At 44.8% G+C, this 27,441-nt stretch overlaps 1 protein-coding gene across 1 annotated transcript in view; it reads right to left on the bottom strand.

Annotated features, from left to right (window-relative positions):
• NFRKB (nuclear factor related to kappaB binding protein) overlaps positions 1-27,441 on the bottom strand; it is a 50,995-nt gene that overhangs the window by 9,491 nt on the left and 14,063 nt on the right. The window contains exons 3-22 of the mRNA XM_012556401.2: positions 24,836-24,963; positions 23,872-24,046; positions 23,177-23,314; positions 22,099-22,172; positions 21,128-21,212; positions 20,583-20,763; positions 20,221-20,329; positions 19,866-19,992; positions 19,534-19,599; positions 13,371-13,450; positions 12,725-12,771; positions 11,129-11,189; positions 10,566-10,740; positions 9,505-9,611; positions 8,856-8,979; positions 8,566-8,645; positions 8,184-8,404; positions 7,827-8,097; positions 6,770-6,982; positions 3,197-3,964 (exon numbers count right to left, since the gene is read on the bottom strand). Of these exons, the coding sequence (XP_012411855.1) occupies positions 3,197-3,964; positions 6,770-6,982; positions 7,827-8,097; positions 8,184-8,404; positions 8,566-8,645; positions 8,856-8,979; positions 9,505-9,611; positions 10,566-10,740; positions 11,129-11,189; positions 12,725-12,771; positions 13,371-13,450; positions 19,534-19,599; positions 19,866-19,992; positions 20,221-20,329; positions 20,583-20,763; positions 21,128-21,212; positions 22,099-22,172; positions 23,177-23,314; positions 23,872-24,046; positions 24,836-24,963 (3,230 nt within the window). The remainder of the gene's footprint in view (positions 1-3,196; positions 3,965-6,769; positions 6,983-7,826; positions 8,098-8,183; positions 8,405-8,565; positions 8,646-8,855; positions 8,980-9,504; positions 9,612-10,565; positions 10,741-11,128; positions 11,190-12,724; positions 12,772-13,370; positions 13,451-19,533; positions 19,600-19,865; positions 19,993-20,220; positions 20,330-20,582; positions 20,764-21,127; positions 21,213-22,098; positions 22,173-23,176; positions 23,315-23,871; positions 24,047-24,835; positions 24,964-27,441) is intronic.

Raw genomic sequence — 27,441 nt, 5'->3', positions numbered from 1 at the left:
ATGTATGTTAAAAAAAAAAAAAAAATTCTGTATGGGAGACTAACTTGAAATGTAAACTTCATTTAATTACAACAATAAAAAAAAATAATTAACTCCAGAAGATACAAAAAGTCCCCCTTAAACCATAAGGAAAAGATATAAAAGGCCAATCACCACTGGAGAGAATGTGCAAACAGCCAGTATCCAGATGAATCGGTGCTCCACCTCACAAGTAACCACAGGAATGAAACGAAAAAGAAACTCCTCTTCACAGCTAAGATACGTGTATAAGGTTAAAGAGACTAGTGACATCCAACGTCTGTTTGGGTATGGGGAAAGCAGGAAACTTGCTGGTGGGAGTGCACCCTGGTATGGCCTTTCCGTATCACCAATGGAACATCTGTTAGCTTTTTAACTATGTACACCCTGATGGCTCATCCTAGGAATCTGTGCTTTAGAAATACTTAAACATGTACAAGGACATTCACTGTAGCACTGATTAGTAGCAGTGAAAATGTATCCTCTCACAGAAGACTGGTTAGAGTATATCCCTACTGTGGATGACTATGTTGCTTAAGACTCAATTCCAACTGATGGCTTCCCCATGTGGTAGAGTAGAACTACCCCATAGGGTTTTCTGGCTGTAATCTTTAAGGAAGCAGATTGCCAGGACTATCTTCTGTGGTACCACCTGGTGGGTTCGAATCAACCTTTAGGTTAGCAGTCGAGTGCAAACCGCGTGCCCATAGTACCACAAACAAGAACACAGTCAGTATCTGTGTATGCCTAGAAATATCCCCAAGACACGGAGTTAGTGAAGTCTCTTGTATGTATTTTCAAAAAACTATGTGTATATGTATGAAAATGCTTAGGAAAAAGAGCAGAAGGATAAATGGCAAATTACTAGCAGTAATTAGCCCTCATGAAGGGAGAAGTGAAGGGTGGTGAAATATTTTCCTGAATGTACTTCTATACTGTTTTAGTATTTTTTAAGGATGTATGCAGGTATTGCCCTTTTATAAATTCCAGAAGAAAACAAGAGGCTATTAGAGTCAAATGAGGTGACTCCTCTGAACTAAGAAGTTTCCTAGTTCTTAGGGAGTCTCTCATGGGACAGGAGTTAAACAATCTTAAGAAGCTCCCTAAACAACTCAACAACAAAAAGAAAAACAAGTCAATCATAAAATGGGCAAAGGACATGAACAGACACTTCACGAAAAAGGACATTCAGGCGACCAACAAATACATGAAAAGATGCTCATGATCGTTAGCCATTAACCCAAAAAACCCGTTGCCATAGAGTAGATTCCAACTCATAGCAATCCTATAGGACGGAGTAGAACTGCTTCACAGGGTTTCCAAGGAGCGGCTGGTGGATTCAAACTGCCAATCTTTTGGTCAATAGCCTGAGTTCTTAACCACTGTACCACCAGGGCACCCATTAGCTATTAGAGAGATGCAAATCAAAAGTACAATGAGATACCATCTCACCCCTGCAAGCATGGCACTGATCAAAAAAACAGAAAACGGATGCCGTGAGGTTGTGGGGAGATTGGAACTCTTCATACATTGCTGGTGGGAACGTAAAATGGTACAACCTCTATGCAAAATGATACGGCACTTCCTTAAAACACTAGAAATACCATATGATCCAGCAACCTCACTCATTATATATCCTACAGAAAAAAGAGCTGTCACAAATCAACATATGCACACTCATGTTCACTGCAGATTATTCACAATAGCAAAAAGATGGAAACAACCTAAGTGCCCATCAAGAGATGAATAGATAAACTATGGTATATACACACAACAGAATACTAAGCAACGATAAAGAGTAACGATGAATCCACGAAACATCTCACAGCATGGCTGAATCTGGCAGACATTATGCTGACTGCAATCAGCCAATCACAAAAGGACAAATATTGTATAAGACCACTATTATCAAGTCAAGAAAAGGTTTCCACACAAAAGAAACAATATTTGATGTTTACCAGCAGGGAGGGGAGTGGAGGGCAAATCACTAACTAGATAGTAGGTATGTGTTAACTTTGGTGAAGGGAAAGGCAATATACAATACAGGGGAAGTCAGCACAACTTGACCAAGGCAAAGGAGGACACTGAGGGAAAAGGAAAAAAAAAAAGGCAACCACAGTACATACTATAGCATATACAAGCCTGTAACAACAGTACAGACAAACAATTTTACAAACAGATACATAGGTACATACGTATGCTGAATCGGGGTAGGAAGGAGCACAAGAGTATCTCCATGTACATATACAGGTCTGGCTGTGGATTATTTTTACATACGTATTTGTATGTGCAGCATGTATATTCACATATATTCCAGAACACATAAGGGGCACAGTCATAGAAGCTTCCTGGGCACAACCAAACACCTCTTGGGATTGAGTTGCTGGACCATGGTCTCGGGGGACATCCAGGTCGACTGGCACAACATAGTTGATAAAGAATGTCCTACAGCCTACTTTGGTGAGTTGTGTCTGCGGTGTTAAAAGCTCACGAGCAGCCGTTTACAGTTATTGGTCTTGTCCCGTCGGGAGTAAAGGAGAATGAAGAAAACCAAAGACACAAGGAAGCAATTAGTCCAAAGGACTAACACACCACACAAACCACAGCCTCCACTAGCCTGACACCAGAAGAACTAGATGGTACCCAGCTAAGACCACCAACCATTCTGACCAAGATCACGGAAGAAGGTCTAGGACAGAGCAGGAGAAAATGTAGAACAAAATTTAAATTCACAAGAAAGACCAGACTTACTGGTCTGACAGAGACTAGAGGAACCCCTGAGACTATGGCCCCTAGACGCCCATCTAACTCAGAACTGAAGCCAATCGTGAAGCTCACCTTTCAGCCAAAGATTAGACAGGTCTAAAAAATAAGTAACACCCGTGAGGGGCGTGCTACTTAGAACAATCAAGCACAGAAGACAAAATAAACAACACCTGCCCAAAGGCAACACTGCGAAGGGAGGAAAAGGGGATGAATGGAAACGGGAAAGCTGGGGTGGAAAGGGGGAGTGCTGACAGTGCAGGGATTGCAATCAATGTCACGAAACAATCTGTGTATAAATACTGAAAGGGAAACTAATTTGCTCTGTAAACTTTCACCTAAAGCTTAAGAAAACGTCAAAAAAAAGAAGCTTCCCAAACAAGAGGGGCTATTCTTGACCACTAGTGTTACTCACAGCCTGGGATGTGGACACAACTGTGGTGCTAACCGGGACCTGTCGCACAGTGGGGGCTCCCGTCCCGATGCTGATAGGGGTGCTTGCAGCCCCAGACGCCACTGCCACAGTCTTGGACACGGCCGCATTCATACTGGGCACGGACACCGCAGAAGCGTGCACAGTTCCAGACCCACTCGCCACTGAGGACCCCTGCTTGGCCTGGGCTGCGACTGTGATGGTCTGGCCTGCTTTGGGGGGCATCATGCCCAGGCCCTGCACGATGCGGATGGTGGCGGCCGCCTTTCCTTCTGAGGAGACCACTGTGCTCTTCCCCTTCTGGTCAGCCACGCTCACACCAAGGGCCGGCATCAAGCGAAAAGCTGAACCCGAGGCTTCTGCTGGCTTGAGGTCAGGAGTCACCTTGACCACGGTGGTGCCTGCTGGAGTGGACGCAGGGGCGCTGGCCGAGCTGGCCTTGGCAGGGCTCTCAGCTGCATGGACTGGGTTGGAGGTGACGTGTAAGGTAGCGGAGATGCCTTTGCCTGCTGTACTGCTTCCTGTCCCAAAGAGGTCCTGGGTCAGTTTGACTGTGGTAACCTGGGACTTGGCCAACGTAGCCATCATGTCCGGAGTGATTCGCAGGACTGTCTGGCCTTTGGCATCTGTGGTGATGGAAGAGGGTGGCAGACGCAGCACATCCTTGCCCTGGATACGGAAGTTAGTGGCCGCGAGAGGAATGTTGTTGCCTGTCTGGGGCTTGACACCAAGCTGCCCGGTGATTGCCACCTGGAGGGGGAAGGAAGAGCACAGATGAAGGCGTCACCGTGTTACGCTGGCTAGGTACTATAACTAGGTAAACCTCCACTGCATGGGCACGTAACCAACCCACATACCCATCACCCAGACCCAACAGTTATCATGCTGCCAATCTGGTTTTATCTTTCCTTCCCGTTTAGGGGCAAGCGGAGGAAGTGGGAAAGAGAAACTAGAATATTTTTAAGTAAATCCAAGATATGTCACTTCACTAATCAATACTTCTGTACTCATCTCCAACCTAAAACAGAACTTTTTAAAAAACAATCAAAATGTTATGGCCAATAGTGAACAAATTAACTACCCTGATACCACCTAATAATCGGTATATATTCACATTTCCCCTACTATCTCAAAAACACCTATTTACAGCGAGCGCAACCTCCATTTTGAGAGCCGTAGTATGGCAGTAAGAGCACGGGCTTTGGGGCCAGACTTCTGGGTTCATGTACCAACTCCACTACTTACTAACTCCCATCTAAGGCCAACTGCCCGCGCAACCCTTCCTGCCAGCTCAGGCACTTCCTCTCTGTTGCGTGATCAATTTTCCCCTCCCTACCAGATAACTGTTATCAGAATGCAAACATGTTATGACATTCCCATGCTAAAAAAACAACCAACTCCACGTCTCCCTCCACCTACTGTCCCAGTTCTCGGCTCCCTTCAGAAGTAAAACTCCTCTGAAAGTTACCTCTGCTGTCTCCACTTCCTCACCTTGTGCTCTCTTTTGAACCCATCCCCAAAAAGCCACCAGTCCACTGCAACCAGTCGTCAAGTTCACCAATTACCTATTTCCAGTGAATGGTCAATTCTCAGGCCTCACCTTACGCTTCCACTGCTCTCGATACAGCTGCTGACTCCCCCCTTCGTGAAAACACTTTCTCTGTCTCCAGTTGTCTGCACGTCAGTGTTCTCTTCTATCTCAGTAAATAATATCACTATCTACCCAGTTACACGAGCCAAAAAACAGCAAGTCATTCTCAACTCCCTTCTCTCAGACCCTTCTCTCATGATCAAGCCACCAGAAAAACAACACTGACTCAGCCTTCAAACTATATCCAGAATCCCGCCACTGCTCATCACCTCCCGTGGCTACTCACACTAAACTAAGCCAGAATCACCTCTTACCTGGATTTCTGCAACTGCCTCCTTCCTGGCTTCCCTGCTCCCATTCTTGGCCCCTGCACAGCAGCCAGATCAAGCTATGCTGGCTCACAGTCTCCCAATGGCTCCGCACCGCATTTAAGGAGTCCTTACCGGGCCCAATATAAGTCTCCACGCGATTTAAGAATGGGCAACCTCTCTGGACCTCATCTCCTGACACTCTCACGCGTGCTCATTAAGCTTCAGCCACAACGGCTTTCCTGTTGTTCCTCACACACACCAAGCATACTCCTGATTCACAGCGTTCTCCCTTGCCATCCCTACGCTGGGAATGCTCTACCCACAGGTAATCATGACATGGCGTAGTCTACTTCACAGAGATCTCTGCTCAAATGCCATCTTCTCAGAGAGGCCTTCTCTGACCATCCTAGCTAAATACCCCTTATTCTGCTTCCTGAATTTCAGAGCATTCATTACTACCTGACATTTAAGTATGTGTTTGTCTCCTAACCCTGTTAGAATATAAGCTCCGTGACAGCAGGTACTTAGTCTGATTAATATACCAATGCACCCCTGGCACACATCAGGCAGTCAATAAATACTTAATGAACGAATAAAAGATGGTACTTTGCCCTTCTGTGTCTCCGTGGGGATAATAAAAGCGTCTGCCCCCCGCAGGACTAATGGCCCATGCAAACCACAGCCTCTTCTAGCCTGAGACCAGAAGAACTAGATGGTGCCTGGCTACCACTACCATTCTGACCAGGGACACAACAGAAGATGCCAATTAGAATGGGAGAAACATGTAGAAAAATTCATAAAACAGAACAGACTTACTGGACTGATAGAGACTAGAGGAACCCCTGAGACTACTGCCCTAAGACACCCTTTTAACCTGGAACTGAAGCCACCCCTGGGGGTCACCTTTTAGCCAAATAATGGATTGGCATATAAAACAAACACCTGCGAGGAATGTGCTCCTTTAAACAATCAACTTACACAAGACCAGAGAGTCAATATTTACCCAAAAGCAAACACAAGAAGGCAAGGAGGGGCAGGGAAACTGGATGGATGAAAACGGGGCAGGTGGGGTGGAAACGGGGAGAGTGCTGACACACTGCAGGGACTGTAAGCAACGTCACGGAACAACGCGTCCATGAACTGCTGAATGGGAATCCAGTTTGAAAGTGTAAACTTTCACCTAATACACAATAAAATTTAAAAAAAGTGTCTACCCCATAGCGTTATAAGATTTAAATCATTTAATATCTATAAAGGCCTCAGCACAGTGCAGATACACAGTAAGTACTCCTGGCAGTCATAGTCGCTGTTTCGCCTAACACTTCGTCAAAGTTTAACAGTTATCTTTTCATATCCACACTAAGAAAGTACAGATATACTCTACGTTTACTTTACTCTCACAGAGTCTACTCTAAGACCAGAAGCTCAGCCAATAAACGTGAATTCTATGGAAAGAAACAGAAGAAATCTCTTAGGCATCTACAAAGCTTGCACTGTCCTTGCTGGGAAAACACACCAGAAATATCTATAAATTAAGGATCAAAGATCACCCATCTATTCTCCATGAGCACTGTTTTTTCAGGACACTCCCATCCAACTGTCCTCTGCTCTAGGACAAAGGAGTCAGACCCTCCCAGGAGGAAGTCCACCTACCTGCTTGATGATGTTCTGCCCTGGGACGTTCTGAATGACAGCTGCTGTGGAAGAACCTGGAGTCGAGCTTCCCGGAGAACTGGTGGCTGGCTTGCTCACAGGGCTGGCGGTGGCAGTGACGCCTGTCACTGCGAGCCCCGTCTGCCCAGCTCCAGGCCGCTGCACGGTGGCTGCGGTGGCCTGGGCTTTGACTGGGACCGTGGCCATCACCGTCTAGTTCAGAAGATGACGGCAGAATTCTCATCAGACACTGAAGTGTAGATCCACAGAGCCCCTACCACCCAGGAGGCTTTCCTCTGAAAGCACTTCTAATTCTAGCTGGGCATCTTCCAGGCAGTTCAACTAACCTAACAGTGCATAAGGTTCACCACTCAGCAAAGTGGGCACCGTACACTTCTTGCATTTGTGTGAACCTCTTCAATTTCAGAATGCTTTTATATGTGAGGGAGCCCAGGTAGCACAGTGGTTAAAGTGCTCAGGGGCTAACCAAAAGGTCAGCGGTTCGAACCCACCACCTGCTCCACAGGAGAAACATGTGGCAGCCTGCTTCGATAAAGATGTACAGCCTTGGAAACCCTAGGGGGGCAGTTCTACTCTGTCCTACAGGATCGCTATGAGTCCGACTGACTCGACAGCAGTGGGTTTGGTTTGGTTTGGGTTAACCCCTACCTACACAGTGGAGACAACCGATATTACAATACCCCTTTCACAGTGATGGAATCGAGGTGGAGAGGGTAAGGTCTTTTCTAAAATTAACGAGTTACTGGCATGACTAGGAAGTGCGATACAAGGGAAAAAGCCTGAGATTTAGAATGACGAAGTTTGGATTTAAGTTCTACCTCTAGCAGGGTCCTGACACGAACCTGGGTAAATCACTAAACTACTCTGAAGCTCTGACTCCCAGTACATAAAACACCTACCCAGATCTGACCAGCAGATGAGTGGCTGTGATCAGCATCAGCATCAATAACCACCACCTCAGAACCCACCCACTGGAATCACGAGACCATCTCTGGGTCCATCTCGCTGTTTCCCGATGGCCTTCAGCTCCCGTTACCTGGGGCACGACCTTGGTCTGCACAGCAGTGGCTGGAACCCGGATCTGAGGTCCTGCTGGCATCTGCGGCAGCGTCTGTGTGGACCCTGCAGACTGCTGGGTAACAGCAGGAAGGCCGGACGGGGCTACCACGCGCACCTGGGGCAGTCCCGCAGAGCCGGACTGGCTCACCACCCGGGCAGTGGCCTGAGAAGTTGGTGGAGTCTGGCTGGAGGGTGGGGAAAGCATTGTTCCTAGCTGGGGCATTGTCGGTGATGACACCAGGAGAACACTGTGAGGAAAATCAGGGAAAAACGAGCTCAGGACATGCCCAGAGAGAGACTTCAGAGGGAGAAGGCCGGGGAGGAGACAGCTCACCTGGAGCTAGACTTGGCTGGCTCTGAGGCGGTACTAGGGGCACTTTTGTTCACCGCTGAGACAGGTGGAGGGGAGATAGGGGTAGCAGGCAAGGCTGGAGTGGTGGGGGTCACAGGTGTGACAGGGGTCGGGGGCATGCTGGAATCACTGAGGCTCAGCTGGCTCTGCTCTGAAGGACCACTGCCGAGGACCTTGACTGAAGTCTCCTTGCTAGTGGACTTCTGCAAACGAAGGTAAAGAAAATTCACAAGCAGGTATAATTAAGGTTCTGCTGAAGCCCCTTCGATTTCTGATGCACTAAGGGAGCGAGAGGCCAATATCTACTTCGAGCTATTGCCACTGCAGAGACGGCTGGGGCAGACGCTGTGACGAGGTCACTTACCACCTTGGAGGGGGGCTTGGGTTTTTGCTGAAGGGCTTTCCTGGCTTTAGCTGCAGCTGCCTGTGCCTGGTGAATCCGCTCTGTAAACGAGAGCAGTAAGCTTCAGCAACAGCACTCGGAAAGCCATGGCTTCATTAAACCAAGGCCCCGCTGGGCTTCACTAGCGGGCTGACTGCTGCCCCTGAGAGCTGCTCCTGCCTCAATGCCAACAAAGAGAACAGGAGAACTGGGGCAGAAAGTCAGGGCACCCCTAGTCTAGGCTGACACACTGCCTCAGAGGCCTCACACACCAAACTCTTCCTCGCTGCGGTCACGATGCAGGTAGATCCACAGCTTTCGCCCAATGTCATACTTCACACACGGGTCTTTCTCATAATGAAGCCGGTCCAGGGCACCACTCACCACCGTATTCACCTGAGGACCAGGAGGAAGATAAATAAGGCACAAGGCAGACCCTTAGTTTACACAAGTTGTTTGTTTTTTCTAATGTATAATTTCGTCTCTCGTTACTGTTGAGAATACACCCAGCAAAACATACACACGAGTTATTCGGACACTGGACAGGAGCCACAGCTGGGAAACAGATTATCTCAGCCAGGCTGTGGTACTCCCAGTGGTTCACTGAATCCTTTGGCAAAACAAGAACTACTAGGAGACTCCCAAGAGATTGGTCTGTTTTCAACATTAAGGACACTGTGAACTAAGGTAACTGACTCGTCATCTCTTTACTATATAAGTTGAAGGAAAGCTTAGCACCAAATTCATGGTTCATACACATTAAGTATTTTAGGTCATCACTATACACATTTTCCAAGACATGCTCTTTTTTCCTTCCTCATTCAGTCCATTTAAAACCTTATTCTACGTTACATTTGCTCCTAAGTCTTCTTAAATTCATCTGGAACAAAGCAGAAATCAACGACCTCTCCTCCATCCTACCTGAGTGCTGGTGACATCTGGCGCGAGAAACTGGGAGTCCTTGAGCAATTCGCAGATCTCTGCCCGTGTGCCTTCTCCATTAGGCAGCCGAGCAGCAGCATCTCGAACTGACAAAACAAAAGACAGAACATCCAAGAGTCAGGCAGGGCTTCCAGTGAGGAACAACATCCCTTTACTTCTGGTGGGGTGAGGTTCCCTGCAGTCCCGCTGTCTCTCTGCCTTCCCAAGACTCAGCACTAGGTGGACACTGTCCCCTGGTGGCTGACAGCTCCGCCACTGGAGTTTCCTGTATATGCCACACTTTCAGGGAAGGGGGATTCCATGAACACCTCAGAATTAAGTGGGTCCATGAACTTGGGTGAGGAAAAAATAGTATTTAACTGAAACTTAGCATTTCTTTTAATTATGAACAAAGGTAACAAACCACAATATATTGGTAGTGCCTGTGATGCTGTAAAAGAAACCCCGTTTTCATACCACATTACACTACTGCAGACAACTCAAAACATCATTTATAGTCATCATTATTGGGAACTGTAAGAGTTACAAGACCTACTGCTAGAGCCTGTCATTTAATATGATAAAAAAGCACATACATGTCTGCATCATAAACTTGTGTTAATATTCTGGTAACAATCCCAACATGACTAGGTTCTTTTGCAACTATGCATTTTATTTTATGCATTTCGAAAGCATAATTCTAAGGAGGGGTCCAGAGGTTTCACCAGATGTCAAAGGAATTCATGGCACAAAAAAAGCCAAGAAACCCCACCTTTAAAGGAGTTGGAGCCTGGAGGGAGCAAATTCCTACAGTTAAGCTAGAACTCCTCAGCTGGCCTGTGAACAATTCCTGAATGAAAATGAATGTGAGCCCAGACTTCAGGGAAGAAAACACCGACTCCTGGAATAAATCTTGGGGACTAGACCTCCCCCTTCACCTCCCAAGGTCCAAAGCTTCCAAAAGCTATACCTGACCCTCAAAAGCTTCCCTATATGGAAAACAAAAACAAAGCACTTCGGGCAAGAAAAGAAATCCCTGGCAACAAATACAGGACACATACCAAGAGACAGGATGGTGACGTAGGCGGGCCGGTCCGAGCGCAGCAGAGAGTGCTCTCGGGCTTTGTTGAGGGAGGTCTCCTTGTCGAACACACCCTTCACCGGCCCCACCACAGACTCAAAGCCATGCATGCGAAAGGTAAATGCCTTATGGGGCTGGCTGTATCTGTAGCGCTCCTACCAACAGAAAAGAGAAGGCTCTTCAGTCAGAATTAGTGAGTGGGGTTCCCACCAGCTCCCCTACAATAAGGGGATCCGGCCCAGGGGAAGGAAAGAAATGTTAGGAATACCGAGCCCACCTTAGTGGGAAAGGGTGATCCTCAGAGTCCCAGTCACTGAGCAAAGGGGCAAGAAGGTAAATACAATCTAATTCCGCTATCCTGGGAGAAAAGACCATCAAAGCCTTTCTCCTTCCCTTTCCTCACGTCATTTCTGCCCCCCATATACAATTCCCAACCAACAGAATCTCTAAGGGATTTCCTTCAAGAATCCGGACCCAAGGAGAATCAGGCCAAGAGCTTCTCTCTCTGTGTCCTCATTACACTGGGTTCTAGGTATTTCTTACCTGCTCCTGAAAAACCCGTTTCTCCTCTCCCGTGCTGGGCCGCACCACATAGTCAGTTCTTCTGGAACATAAAGGAGTTTGTATCAACTCTGAGGGATAGCAGGTGATTTCAACCCTTTTCCAGCACCCAGAACCATTACCCATAACGTTTCCATTCCCTTTGCAACATGAAAAAATGTCCCCTCATCAGTACTCCACCTCTACCAAATAACTCCAGCTGGTGTTCCTCAAGTTCCGTGACTCTTAGAAATCCAGAAAAGTACTGAGTAGGTGGGAAAGAGGTTGACACTTTTAACTACTGTTTCCAACATTGCTATTAAACAAGCTCAATCTAATGGCGGCAAAAAAGTCATCCCTGGAGGAACGAAGGATTTCAAGTTTGTAGATGACACAGGTGGTTTTGCTACCTTCTAGGGGAAGTACCCACAACTCTACTCTGTCAGACAGTGGTTCTTCCACATTCAGGGACAGAGGCTGGATTTTTATGCTGGTGTTTGGAAATCTAAAGAACCACTGTTGTTAGGTGTCATCGAGTCGGTTCCGCTTCCTAGTGACCCCATATACAACAGAAAAGGGCCACACCCGACTGAAAACAGTACCATGAAATGGTGTGACATAAAGAGCGCAGGATTACAGGTCAAGAGATCTGAATACTAGTCGGGGTCCTATCACTAACCTCCAACAAGTCACTTAGCCTCTTCATGCCTCAATTTTCTTATGGATAAAATGAAGAAGTTGGGTTAGCTGAATCATTCTCAGATAGGAACTGAGGAGGGGTATACATGAAAGAAAGAATGCCCACCTACAAGGTAGACCACATCCTTCTCAGAGACTCTACAATGCGGTCCCTCCCTGAGTCAAGAACCTTTCCCCTGCCACCATTACCGAACGTATTGACCAAAGAGTCTATAGAAGAGGTCTGATCGAAAAGAAAAGGGGAAAAATGCAGAAAAGAATTTCAAATCCTCATGGAATCCATAATTTCTGGAGCCACAGAGGCTGGATGAACCCCTTAAACTACTGCCCTGAGATAATCTTTAAACCTTAAACCAAAAATACCCTCTGAAGTGTTTTACAACCAAACAATAGTTTAACTTAACTAGTAAGCTAAACTAGCATGCTCTTTTAATAACTATCAATATGGGATCAAACTGACGACAGCAACTTGAAAGATACGATAGGAAACTTAGAGGGTAGTGAGTTTATGTTAACGGAGGAGGAACAGTTTGGAAAAGGAGGGTAAGAATGGCTGTACCACTTGAAGAATGTAACCAATGTCACTGAATTGTACATGCAGAAAATGCTGAATTGGTGTATGTTCTGCTGTGTATGATCTCAACAACAATAACAAATAAAATAAATAAAGACTGAGGAGTTGGGAAAAAAAAAGAGAATTCTTTCCACAGGAAGCCACTCTTACTACCGGGAGTGTGTTGTCCTCCTTCACAGTGTTGAAACAGGTAAGAATCAGTGGAGTCCTTGGATCTCAACAGTCCACTATAGCTCTCAAATACTAAGAAACGTCAGCAAGACCATGGCAGTACCTGAAACTCTGGTTTCATGAGACATCATCCACTAATAGCGTATTATACTTACACCCGAGGGACAGGGGTTGTGGCGTCTGAGCTGTCTTCATTTTCTTGCTGGAGAAAAGGAAAAGCATTAACAGGTAAATGGACCAAATAATTTTAGTCAACTTGAGGGTTCTAGAAATCCAGTAAGAAAGGTCTGCTATTTCTAGACTGAGTCCAGTACAACTAGATGGTGCCCGGCTACCACTACTGACTGCTCTGACACAGATCACAATAGAGGGTCCCAGACAGAGCTGGAGAAAAATGTAGGACAAAATTCTAACTCACAAAAAAAGACTAGACTTACTGGCCTGACAGAGACTGGACAAACCCTGAGAATATGGCCCCTGGATACTCTTTTAGCTCAGTACGGAAGTCACTCCTGAGGTTCACCCTTCAGCCAAAGGTTAGACAGGCCCATAAAACAAAACGAGACTAAAAGGGCCCACCAGTCCAGGGAGCAAGGACGAGAAGGCAGGAGGGGACAGGAAAGCTGGTAATAAGGAACCCAAGGGCAAGAGGGGACAGTGTTGACATGTCATTGGGATTGTTAACCGATGTTATAAAACAATATGTGTACCGTTTAACGAGAAGGTACTTTGTTCTGTAAACCTTTATCTAAAGTACAGTTTAAAAAAAAAAAAAGGTCTGATATTTCTTAAAGATTGTACCTTACAGAAAGTCTGGTCTTTGGTCTCTAGCCACAGCTGGAAGAGAGCAGCTAATTCCTTTTCATTATCTTGGGATTGGCCTATTAGAAGAACAAAAATACAAAATAATAAGAACTAAAGCGCTATTTCAAAATCCCAGCTTTCACCTTACTTGTCACATCTATGCCAGACATACCATAACCTATAGCAATAATGGTCCTTTGCACGTACTCTCTCTCTGCCTGTGATACCAACCCATACTCTGCCTGCCTCCTTGTACCCCAGAGATATAGTTCCAGACCATTACTCCCCAGCTCTTCTAGAAAATCAAAATAAAACAAAACCGTGTTCCTCTGAGGCTCTTACTCTCCACCTCCCCAACCGTCGACCGCTCACCACACTGGTTCACCTAATCACACCTCCTCCCAGTGCACCTGACTCACCTTTCTCAACATTCATATGGATAGTCCAGCCAATATCCGAACCTCTCAGTTCTGTGACCGCAATGATCTCCTCTATCTACTCCAGCCGCTCACTCCCACAATCACAAATGGACTCTGTCATTACCCACAACAGCTCTATCTTCAAAATGCCTAATCCAGTGTTTCTCAATCCTGGCTAAACATAAGAATCACCCAGGGAATTTCTAAAAGCACCAATGCTGAGGTCCCACTTCAATCAGTTCGTCAAAATAAGGCCCAGGCAGCAGTATTTTAAAAAGTTCCCCAACAGACTGTAGCGCACAGCCAGGGCTAAGATCCTCTACATGACCAAGCTTTCTGACCACAATCACCCAGACCTCCTGGCTTGCTTGCCCAACTACCCCCATCAAAGTACCCACTCCCACGAGCCCCCATCCAGCTCACCTGCTCCCTATTCAGCTCAATTCTATGTCCATCATTTCAACAAAACTCTTACCAATACAGTAATATCGCTGCCCTCCTATCTTTGCATCATTCCCATCTAGCAAAGCTCCAATTCTAGACTACTCACATTCTCCTTGCTGGAACTCAAGCAACCGAAGGCTGCCAGAGAAAACACACAAAAGGGCAAAGGGGAACGCTATAAGTTAATGATCAGCAGCCTCCACAAGACCCTCAGCACCACCTAGCAATCCTACTGTCACATCTGGTCAAGCTGTCTTCCATGCTCCATAATGGCTATTTCCTCACTCTTCTCAAAACTCCCATTCCTCCACCTTACCTTATATCACCACCTACTGAGGGAGGCAGCCTCAGAAACCCAACCCTTCTAAGAGACACCTGCTCTGGTTTACCCTCCTACATCGATCAGAATAGGCCGCACATTCTTCTGAAATTGTCCTTGACAGGATAACCACAGAATGGGCATAGATGACCTCAACCCACCTCCAAGTGGAAACTTAACATGCTAATGAAGGAAACTCAACCTCTTCCTCCGTTCCGGAGAATCGAACCCTTGTCTAAAGAAAATGCCTTGTCATCCCCAAGCTCTGAGCACCTGCAAGAAGGTCAATTCTGAATATTCATGGTGAGTTCACATTGCCTTGTCTGCTCTCTGTAAAATTCCACCTCCCCAAGCTGCCTTCGAGCAGTCTTGGAGGCAAAAGTCCCAATAGCTCCTTACCTTGTGCTACAAAATAAAGGTGCCTTTCTTCCCCCACCTTGGCCTCTTGTTTATTGGCTGTAACAAGTCACACCGAGCAGAACCTGGGGTTTCCATCTGGAACACTACTTTAACAGAAAATCTACCAGACCAAAATTCCTTCACCTTTCCCACAATAAAACCTAGAAACCTACTGCTGTATTCATTATTTCCTCCGTTCCTCTTGCTAATGCTAAGAAATGGGCTGCCACTTCCATCCAAGGCCAATCCTTTTCCTCCTGCTCAGGAAACTTATATGATTAATTTTCTCTTCACTCCAGTACTCTCAACCTCCTCCTCTCCACTGCACTCTTTCTATCAACCCTTAAACTCACTCAAGGTTTCTCCCATTTTAAAAATTCCTCTCTTGGTATCAAGTCCCCTTACTATCCTCTCCTGCCCTTCACAGCTAAACTTTCAGAAAGAGTTGTTTAAATTCACTGTCTCTTTAACCATGGGGGGTTAAAAGGGGGGGCGCTGATTTTAGCATTTGCAGATCTTCATGGTATACATCAAGGGTCAGCAAAATGCCTCCTTTTTTGGTAAATAAGGTTTTATGGGAACACAGCCACGCCCATTCATTTATATATCGTTTATGGCTACTTTGTGTTATACAAAGGCAGAGCTGAGTAACTGCAACAGATACCAGGTAGCCCACAAGTTTAAAATATTTATTATCTGGTCCTTTAAAAAAAGTGCGCTAACCTCTGGTGTAAACACTGCCACCACAGCTGCTCTCAAGCCACCAACCCGACAGAGCCGGGAAAGATGCGCACAATGGGTTACCATGAGCTTGTGTCAGCACATCGCTGTCTCACCCCTTGTATTCCACTGAGCAATCACTCTTACTAAGAAATTGTTTCTTCCACGTTCACAAATTTTTAGTCTTTATCTTACTGAACCTTTTATAATAATTGAAGCTAAGGACCACCCCTATTTCTTGAGACCGTCCTTCACTTCTAAGATTCAACAATCTCAGGGTTTTCCTCCTGTCTGTGGAGTCTTCCTCTCAATATGCTTTCCCATTCAGCTTCCTCTATCTGATCTTTAAATGTAGGAGTTTCTCAAAACTTAGCCGTACGTCCTCTTTTTTTCCCTCACTTTATACTTTTTCTCTAGATAACAGCTTCATTTTTATCTCTGGCCTCAAGCAGTATATCTGCGTCAACAACTACCTTCATTCCTGATTTGAATTCTAAACCCATACATCCTACCACCTATTCTACTTAAACACCTCAAAGGCACCTCAAACTCAGCACGTCCAAAACTAAACTCATGCCCCTCCCCTTACCCAAGTCTAACTGCCTATCTCAATGAACAGCACCTTCATCCATCAGCTACACATCTAGCAGAAGTCACACTTGACACCCACTAGTCCTTTATTCTCCATATCCAATTCATAGCCAAGTCCTGTAACTTTTCCATCTAAAATTTTCTACCACGGTGCAAATTATCATTATCTTACAGGCTTACAATCTTTTTCAATCAAAAAATGGGCAAAGGATTTGAACAGACATTTCACCAAAGACAATATTCAAATGGCCGAGAAGCGTAACAAAAAAAAAAGCATATGAAAAGATACTCAACGTCATTAGCTGTGTATTGTGGAGTAAAATAATCATATTACAGCTATGTGCCTCATAACGTCCGTTCTGGCAATGTCCGACCACATATATGTCCATGGTCCCATAAGGTTATAACAAGAGTTCAGAAATCCTGATGGGAGAATGGGACGTAGCGGATTCATTAACCATTAGCGATACAAATCAAAACCACAATGCAGTACCACTTTACTCCCACTAGGGATGGCTAAGATGAAAAACAAAAAATAACCAATGTTGGCAAGGATGTGGAGAAACTGGAACCCTATTTGTTGCTGATGGGAATGCAAAATGGTACAGCCACTGTGGAAAACAGTTTGGCGGTTCCTCAAAAAGTAAAACATAAAACTACCATCTTTGTTGTTCTTGTTAGCTGCCATCTAGTAGAGTTTGACTCACGGCAACCCCATGTGTGCAGAGTAGAACTGCTCCATAGTTTTCACGGCTGTGACCTTTCAAAAGCAGATCACCAGGCCTGTCTTCTGAGGCACGTCTGCGTGGGGGTTCCAGCCACCAACCTTTCAGCCAGGAGTCGAGCACTTAAGCACTTGTGCCGCATGACCTAGCAATTCCACTCCTAGGAACATACCCAAGTGACTTGAAAGCAGCAACACAGACACATGTACACCAATGTTCATTGCAGCATTATTCACAATAGCCAAAAGATGAAAAAACCTAAATGTCCGTCAACAGATGAATGGATAAACAAAACGTGATAGATGCATACAACAGATACTACTCAATCATAAAGAGAAATGAACTTCTGATATATGCAACAACATGGATGAACCTGAAAACATGTTGAGTGAATTAAGTCAATCACAAAAGGACAGGTATTGTATGATCTTGCTTATATGAAATAACAACAGGCAAATGTACAGAGACCAAGGTTAACTCGTGGTCATGGGGTGGGCCGGAGGTGGGGAGGGGAAGTCATTGTTCTGGAAGCAGTGGGTTTCTGTTTATGATGATGAGAAATTTGGCAACAATTACGGGTGATGGCTGCACAATACAACTAATTTTAATTGTATGCCTGAAAAATGTTGAATTGGCAAATGTTGTGCTATATTTTTACAATTTAAAAAAATCCTTTCCAGCAACACTGACAGCACTCTCACCTCCACCTCTTCACATACCGTTTCCTCCACGCAGAATACTCTTTCCCCATCATCTGCATAGCTAGTTCCTATTCATCATTAACATCTCTGCCCAAACGTTACGTCCTCAGGGACGTCCTCCCTGACTCTCCAGACTACATCGATTCCTCATTACCAACTCCCATCCTTCCTGGCACTTTTTTTTACAGATTATATCAATTTGTTGTTTCATGTGAACGAATACTGGTTTCCCAAACAGATCTGAAGCCCCATGAGGGGAGAATACTATCTGGCTTGCAAACCATTACATCTTCCAGCACCTAACACAGTGCCTGGCACCTAGCAGCAGCTCGATAAAAGCTGTAAGCAATGAACGCGTCTACTGCTTTTATAACCTTCTCACCATCTCTCTTTACAGATCACTCATGGGACAGCAAAGGGGGGGCCTGTGAATTTCAACAGAAAATCAACAGTCCATTTCCCTGCTTACTTACTACCATCACTAGTTAGCATTCACCAACTTACTTTAGGAATGTGTTATTACAACTTACACATTAAGCAGGAATTTATAAATTTAAGGCAAAAATAAAGACCCTGCTCTTTAGAAATAGCTTATTTAGGGTTGTAAAACATCTTGTTGCATAGCATTTCAAAAGCATAGCCCATCTATAGAAATGTAAAATAAGCATATTACAGACATGTGCCTCCTAACATCCATGGTCCCATAAGGTTATAACAGAGTTCAAAAATCTGATCAGAAAACAGGATGCAACAGACACATTTTACTAGTTACTGTAGATCCTGTCTCTCACTAGCTCTCCAGTCCCATGTCAGCCCCCGCCCTAGGGCAGCAGGGGGAGGGGGTCCTGAAGGCCATCTACCAGCTGCCTGTCCCGCCATCACCCTGCTCGCCTCAGGCAAGGACCACGGAGGTGCCGCTAGAGCCGCTGAGGGGGATGCCACGCGAGGCCACTGCCCCAGTTGGCCAGAGCATCCTGAGCATCTGCCTGGCAGAGACTATGGCACCTCCCGCGATGGCAGCCACCAAGCAGTACGCAGAGGAAGGAAGGAAGGGAAGGGAGCTGGTGGCACGCCCAAAGGCAGCTGGCTGGAAGTCAAGTGCGCGCCGAAACGGGCCAGGCACAGCTCTCGGAGACCGACTGGCGACCACACAGGACCCACGGCAGTGAAGCCAAAGTTTTTGCATAGTCCCTCGGTGGGAGCACAGGTCCTGGGCCTGCCCAGTGACCATCCTGCGAGCCTCTGTCCTGCATATAATATGGCATTCGCACAATGTCCGAATCATTATAACACCCTATTCCACAGAACATATTGTGGACGTTAAGCGACGTATATCCGTATTATAAATCAACCCCACACCGCTGTTGTTGCTGTTAGGTATGTCGAGTTGACTTTCGACTCATAGCAACCCCAAGTGACAACGTAGAACCACCCCACAGAGTCTTCTTGGTTGTAACCTTTACAGGAGCAGATCGTCAGGTCTTTCTCCTATGGAGCAGACAGGTGGGTCCGAGCCAACCTTTTAGTTAGCAACTGTTGTGTTACCAGGGATCCTATACCCACAAGCGTTAAACCAAGCCATTAGTAGACTACATCACAATAGAAGGGATATTCCACCTCAGCTTCGGTGAACCAAAGCCCAATGGGAGGTGAAACCCATACCCTGAGAGTATAAAAGCATCCTGAAGGATTCTTTCACTGCACAAAGTAAGGTTTAGTATTGCCTGTTTTTCCAATCTCTCAGACTGTATTCACTGGAAGGCGAAAGAACCACAGCAGGGGAAAGTGAGAAAATGAAAACCAAAGCAAAACAATTACAGGTGGGTAATGTGAATTACTTACCAAGCAACTTCCACTGCTGGGTTTTCTCTCTGAATTCCACAAACGGAGAGAAACTGGAAGGAACAGCTGCAAAGACACGGACCACACAAACAAGTCACGCGGCAGAGGGAGCACTCCCCTCTCACCAACCCTGACAAGAGCACATCCAGAACTACACTCGGAAGAGCTGGCATCCCTGAGCTCCAAGACAGCGCTGAATGTTTCACAGCTATCAGGAGAGCAGAGGCCTCCAAGCACAAAGGCATGACAGATTAAACCAGAAAAGCTGCAGTTTACTAAGAATTAGACAAAGGGAAAAAGAAACACTGACCCTACCAAAAAAAGTAGCTTACCTCGGCTTTCTCCAGCAAGATACTGCAGAGCTGGAAGCACTAGCTCTGCCCAGTTGGGGGCTGCAGAGAACCAGCTATTGAGGGAGCTGGCTGGAGATGACTGCCAATCCAGAACTCGCTCCTCCAGCTGAGGAAGAGTAAAGGCACACAGTCAGATTTCTGCTCGACAGCAGCCACTGCACAAGTCTGCCAGGCAAGCAGGGGTATGCTTTGCCCAGAGTTTGCCCCATCACAAAGCAAGCTGGCTGCAGAGCTTTGGAACAAATCCAGAGTTCTGCTTCTCAAGCTGTAGACTCCTGAAGATTTCTAGGATTTGAAAACCTCAATGGACATTTGACTTTTCTGAAACTCTTACCATAGGAAGGCTAGCCTGACCCTCCAGCAGCAAGATTTCTAACAGGAGAGAGAAGAAGCTGGAAGATATTTCATTGATTCCAAGGCAAGGTTTGAGGTCTTCAAGAGGCCTAACAATGGCAGAAAAATATAAGAACAATCAGAAAGACCAAGAACACACCCCTCTATTGGTTCAGGCCCTCCAAGCCTCCTAGAGCACACTCGCCATTCTCCCTAGCAAGATCCCGGGGACTTGGGGGTTACGTGCTCCACACAACGCCATAAAATTCAAGTCCACTCAAAGCAAGGACCAGGGCAGAGGGTACTGTACGCCCCTCGGTTGAACTCGTCACCCCTGAGCTGCAATCTCAGCAGCTCACTTACTCTTCCTTGATAGCAGGTATCGCCAGTGGAGATGGGGCCTGCGAGAGAGGGGCAATCCCCTCAGTGCTGCTCAGGGGCTCGGCCAGCTCCTCTGCCTCCAATTTAACCATTTTCAGTCTCTTCTTCTTCTTCTCCTCTTTCTCCTTAACCTTTTTCTTAAGGACAGCCAAGTCATATAGGGCTGGAAAGAAAAAGTAATGCAAGAATTGAAATTTCTATATCAAGAAGTGAGGAATCGTCTCTGAATATTATTTTCCCAACACCTGCCAGTAAAACAAAGAAAAATCTCAGTAATAAGATATTTAGATTTTAATTAACAAACCCAATGAATAATCAATAGCTTAATGTTAATACTTATTAAAGAATCAATGATCTGTTGTGCTGATTTTTGATTCACTTCCCATCTTATAAATCCTTAAGAGACAATAACAAAACAAAGGTTATCGGCATGAAGGTTGGATTTGTTTTTGCAGTGTACAGACAGGCTCATGAAATTTAACACCAAAGTCAACTTGAAGGCCACGCACGGGACCATGGTCACGTACCTGCTAGAGAACCCTTCCGGCCAGCATTTACTCGAGTCATGATATCATTGAGAGTCAGGTCTGCTGTCAAGAGGTCCGGATGATCCTAGATGTGAAATTCAGAGCTGTAGTTACAGGGGCCCAAAAGGGAGCTAACACTGACGGAAACACTGCCGTTTACCTAACAAAACCGGTCAGGGATCAGGTGTATTCGAGCAATCACGCTGAATTCAAAATACACAGAGATGAAAACTACCGCTCTTAACAATGGTGCACAGGAGAACTGAGTTCCAAGCTTTCTACTCCATGACACGTGACGGTTTACAAAGCTCTGTCACGTTGCTTATCTCATGTGCTCTCATCTTGTCAAATATTATTATATTTTACATTTATTGTACAAAGAAAACAGGGCTCAGAGAAGTTAAGGGGTTTTCCCCGTGTCACACAGTAAGTGGAAAAGTCAGAGGTAACACAGTTCCAACTTCTAAGGTGGGACTCTCCCCACATCAGTGCTCTGTCTTCGATGGACTGCCTCTTCTCCACCTGAGAAGACACCATCTTTTCTCCACTACACCCTCTGGCGTGGCTTTGGTAGCTTGACTTGGTAAATTAGAATAATGGAAGCAGTAAAAAAGGAGAAAGTGCACAGGACTGACTCTTGGCTCTGCTACTTACTAGCCATAGGACCTCAGACTAGCTCCTTAATCTCTCTGAGCACCGGCAAAATGGAGGTAATGATTCGCATACCTCCCAGCGTTGCTGTAAAGATTCAATCAGATAATCAGAGCCCTTGTCAAGTCTTCTCACATCTTTGATGTTAACTAGCCTTTCTGGTTGCTCCCATTGTGGTAGTGACTATCTGTATGTCTTCTAGGATATCCAGTCCAGAGATTAAAAAAAAAAAAAACCAACCCACTGCTGTCGAGTCGATTCCAACTCATAGCGACCCTACAGACCAAAAACAACTAGTGACCACCCCTGTCCCATCTTACTGGTTGATGTTTTCGCTTCTCATGGTGCTTCTTTAACATTATCTTCAGGTCACTGTCCCCCAGTTCTATTTTATCTGAGAGAAAATGAACCAAATCACATGGACTACATCATTTACCACCACGATGCTCAATTTTTAAATTTTTCATCACTTGTGATATTCAAAAGTAAGATTTCTCTGTGCTCCTTTCTGATTCCGGTGTGACACAAGTACCAAAAATCTTGAAATGGTTACAGAAATAACACTCTACCTTTTCTATACAACGATAAATTACAATCACTAGTTACTTAGCTGGTCCTATAACACATTAAAGTTCTTAACATTCTTTTTTGATTCCTATACCAAATAAAAATTCTTCTCTAATTTTACAAACATTCTAAGGAATTGCTACGGTTCCGGATACCCTTCTTGTTCTAATACTAAATTATTCCTTAGTATTGATTGCTATTTTGTTTTAAGATACTGCGTTCTGCTTTTTTAAGTGCAAAATACCAGCTGATCAGCTCCTAAAGAAATTTTTTTTAAAAAAGGAAGGAAGGTCCAGACTCAGGGGCCACCCAGTTTAGTGTACTTCATATCCATCAGGGCATCATAAGGCTTGTGCACACTTACACATCAATTCCAGAGCAATCTAGTTTTCTTAATAACCCACTACGTGTTGGAAATTCACTTGCTTATCTTAGTATACCAAAGCTACTCTCATCAATTTTAAGATGCATGTTTTTTCCGGTGTTTCAACATCTTTGAAATCTAGATAAATCTTAAAATTGATCATAAGAATCGTTATAATTGTGCCATGATTTAATTGTTGACGTTCTGAACCACTTCTTTAAGTCGTGAAATATCCTGAGTTCACTGCCCACATTTTATATCCATTCCCAGCATTACTTACACTCCAGGGAAGCAGCCTACGTGTAAAAAAGTGGAGTAGTAAAAACCTTCGTCTACATCTCCTAGTTCTAAGCAACACTGCTCTGTTTTCCGGGCAAGAAAGAATCTAGTGCCCGCCACCCTCTAAGGAGTTCTCTGATCTCCATCCCGATCTCCGGGGGTGTCAACATCATCAACTCAGTCCTCACCTGCAGTTTTCATATCCATGGTTGAAAGTGTGGGCACCACCCTGAGGGGCACCGCAGGACTAGGAGAACGCGCTGGAGAGCTCGGAAGCCAAGAGCTGAGATCTTCAAAAGAAAATTTTTCTTGTAAATCCAACGTGGCTGTGGACTCCAATAGGGGAGATTGGGTAAGTGGCCATTTGGGTTCAACAAGGCTAAGCCAACCACTTGGAGGCCAGGGTTCCACATTCCTTTGTGACCCTTCCCCAGATGGACTGGAGCACATTAGGTCATTTAAACAGCTCTTCCAGGAAGAGAGGCGTCAACAGAGTGATGGGTCGCATTGCAGCAGGCCAAGTCACTACTACTCTCCTGTAAGGGGAAAAGCAGTTCTCTCAAGTGGCACAATAGGACCAGATACGCCTATTGTGGAAAGAGCCCTGTCATACAGCGACTGTCCAGTAAATTCTGACTTAAACTCCAATGCCACTTATGCATTAAGGGTAAACGGTGGATGTAGCCACTTCCCACTTAACAGGAATGTCTCAGTGACCCAGAGATCAAGGGCTTCTGAGTTCCACCATCCACCCACCAAGCCAGATAACTTTGAGGGCTTTTCTGCTGGGGACGTATATTGCTACCACTGGCTCCAAGTGGACGATAAGCTGTCCGATGTAAATCTGACACCCCAGCCACCCCAAGGGCTCATGGACGCTCACCTTCTTCATCAGATGACAAAGCTGTGTCACCACACTCCTCTTTCACTTCCCTCAAAACCTTCAAATAGCGCTGCTGGGTCCGCCACTCCCGCTCCTCAGGGGTGCGGGATGGGGAAGGGCGCTTCTGCCGGAGGGGAAGGGCTGGGCCACTCCTTCGGGCCATCTCCAGCAGATCCTAGAAGAGATTGGATGTGTCACCCACTATTGTCCAAATCTTGTTCCAGAAAAATGTATGCTAAGTCTACATTTTTTCTCTCAGCGCTTAACAAACTCAATTCCCCACCCCTAGATCACAAAGAAAGAAGCACATATATGAATATGGCCAAATGAAAAGGGCCTAGGTTGATTATTTTGGAGCCCTGGCGGCGTAGTGGTTAAGAGCTTGGCTGCTAACCAAAAGGTCAACAGTTTGAATCCACCAGCTGCTCCCTGAAAACCCTATGGGGCAGTTCTTCTCTGTCCTAAAGGGTCGCTATGAGTCAGAATCTACACGACGGCAACAGTTTTTTTTGGTTTTAGGTTGATTATTACATGGTGAAAAATCCCAAATCTGAGTGTTGGACTGCTCCACTAAGAATAAACGTTTATTACACTATACACGTCCAAGTATTTCCATACCAAACGTTAGAATAACACTTAAAGACAAACAACTTTGTCACTAAGCACACTCATACACACCAATTTCAAAGCAACCTCATTTTCTTCATGACCCACTATGTGTCTGAAATCCACGTTTATCTTAGTAAACACTGAAGCTACTCTATTTCATCAATTTTAAGATGCATATTTTTTCCTATACTTTAACATCTGTGAAATCTGGATACACCTTAAAATTGATTATAAGCATCATACGAACTAAGCTATAATTGTGTCATGATTTAAGTGCTGGCATCCTGAACCACTTAAGTCATGAAATCTCTGAGTTCACGGCCCACATTTTATATCCAGTTCTCTACATACTTACACTCCGGGAAGCAAGAATCTGCTTCAACAGCCGATGGAAATACTGCTGCTGAGAGGTGAGGTATCGCTTGTACTGTGACTTGAAGCACAGCTGCCGATATTTGACCACCTCAGGGTTAAAGTGACCATCTTTAAAAAAAGAGGTACATTTATATATAATCAATCAATGAACAGTTAATGGGTACTTAAAATGTGTTAAACTCTGTTGTTGATGGAATACAGGAGCGAAGAAAGATAATTCATGTCCTTGAGAAGCCTACAGTCAAGGGGAAGATGCAGAAAATATGTTAAAAGATAAATAATAGTTCTCTGAAGTACTATAAGGAAATTAACTTCGAACAATTGTAGAGAATGGGAAGAGAGTTAAATCGGGGAAGCAGTCTCTAAAAAAAGATACGGAAAATGAGGTTTGACTAAAGCACCCGTGGTAAAATGTTGTAACTGACAGAGGTAAAGGTTACATGGATGTTTACTGTACTTTCATGTTCCAAGTATTTCCTATGGTGGGAATTTTTTCAAAATGAAAAACTGGGAGGAAAATAAAAGGGAACTAAAAAAATAAAAATGGTGAAAAGTCTGCTCCAGGCAGAGGAAACAGCATGTGCTAATGCCCTGAGGTATGTTCTGGAAATTAAAGAAAGATCTTTAAGACTAAAGCAGACGTATATATAGAAAATCCCGAAGATGCCACAAGAAAACTTTTAGAGCTAAGAGAGGAATTTAACAAAGTTGCAGGGTACAAGGCCAACAAATAAAAATCAGTTGGGTTTCTGTACACCAGCAATGAGAAATCTGAAAGGGAAATTAGGGAAACAATTCCATTTACAATAGCATCTAAGAGAAAAAAAATACCTACAAATAAATATAACCAAGGACATGAAGGACTTATCTAATGAAAACTATAAAACACCACTGAAAGAGATTAAAGAAGACTTAAGTAAACAGAAAGATGTTCTGTGTTCATGGATTGGAAGTCTTGATATTGCTAAGATGTCAGTATTACCCAAAGCGACCTACAGATTCAACACAATCCTGATCAAAACTCCATCAGCCTTCTTTACAGAAATAGAAAAACCAATCCTCAACTTTATATGGAATGGCAAGAGGCCCCAAATAGCTAAAACGACGTTGAAAGAAAAGAACAGAGTAGGAGGATTCACATTTCCTGATTTTAAAACATACTTTACAGCTAAACCACAATTAAGTCGAACACATGGAAGGATGCTCAGTGTCGAACACATGGAAGGATGCTCAGTGTCGAACACATGGAAGGATGCTCAGTGTCGTTAGCCATCAGAGAGATGCAAATCAAAACCACCATGAGATACCATTTTACTCTCACTAGGATGGCTAAGGGCTCAAACATAACGACAAAAGTGAGGATGGCGCACAACGGGGCAGTATTTCACTCTACTATGAGTTGGAACGGACTCAATGGCACCTAACAACAACAAGATGGCTAAGGTAAAAAAAAAGAAAAGAAAAAATGTTGATGAGGATGTGGGGAAACTGGAACCCATATCCACAGCCGATGGGAATCCAAAATGGTACAGTCGTTGTGGAAAACAGTGTGGCAGTTCCTCAAAAGCACAAACAGAACTGCCATATGACCCAGCAATTCTACTCCTACGTCTATACCCAAAAGACTTGAAGGCAGAGATTCAAAAAGAGATTTGTACACTAACGTTCATTATAGCACTATTCGCAGCAGCCGAAAAGATGGAAACCACCTAAATGCCCATCAATAAACGAACGGATAAACAAAATGTGGTACATACATACAACGTACTACTACTCAGCCAGTAAGAGAAATGAAGTCTTGATACATACTACAGTATGGATGGACCCTGAAGACACTATGCTGAGTGAAATAAGCCAATCACAAGAAGACCTCACTTATATAAAAAGACAAAAAAGGCAAACGTACAGAGGCCAAACTTTATTAGGGATTACCAGGGGAGGGAAGGAGGGAGGGAAAAAGGGGAGTTAGCGGTGATAGAAAAATCGCATCGACTAAGGCTAGGGTTGCACAGCTGACGAGTGTAATTGCTGTCAATAAGTTGTACACCTGTAAAAAGTTGAACTGGCAAAAGTTGTGTGGTAATTTACAACAACCAAAAAAAAAAAGAGTAGCTGCTGAGGCTGCTTATGTACAACCAAACACCTCATGGGATTTGGTTCCTCGGTTTGGAGGTTTAGGGTCATAGTTTTATGGAACATCCATCCCAGCAAATTGGCCTAATAATGTGTTTAGCGCTTCTGTTCTACCTCCTAGTTCATTGCGTAGTTCCTGGGATCTTAAAAGCCTGTAAGTGGCCAAGGCACAATTGGTCTCTATTCACCTGAAGCAACAGAGGAAGAATAGTCAGGAATAGGAGGATATGGAAATGTGTGTGGCTAATTGCCTCCAAGAACAAATGCCTCCTTTGCCAAGAGACCGGAAGAACTGGATGGTTCCCAGTTACAATTACTGAACTTTTTTTTTAAACTGTACTTTAGATGAAGGTTTACAAAACAAACTAGCATCTCATTAAACCATTAGTACACATACTGTCTTGTGACATTGGTTACCAACCCCACGCACGACATGTCAACACTCTCTTTTCT

The sequence above is a fragment of the Trichechus manatus genome, unplaced genomic scaffold (genome assembly GCF_000243295.1).
Source record: "Trichechus manatus latirostris isolate Lorelei unplaced genomic scaffold, TriManLat1.0 scaffold00064, whole genome shotgun sequence".
In the NCBI taxonomy this organism is placed as follows: domain Eukaryota; kingdom Metazoa; phylum Chordata; class Mammalia; order Sirenia; family Trichechidae; genus Trichechus; species Trichechus manatus.
This window is presented reverse-complemented; position numbering and strand designations above follow the sequence as displayed.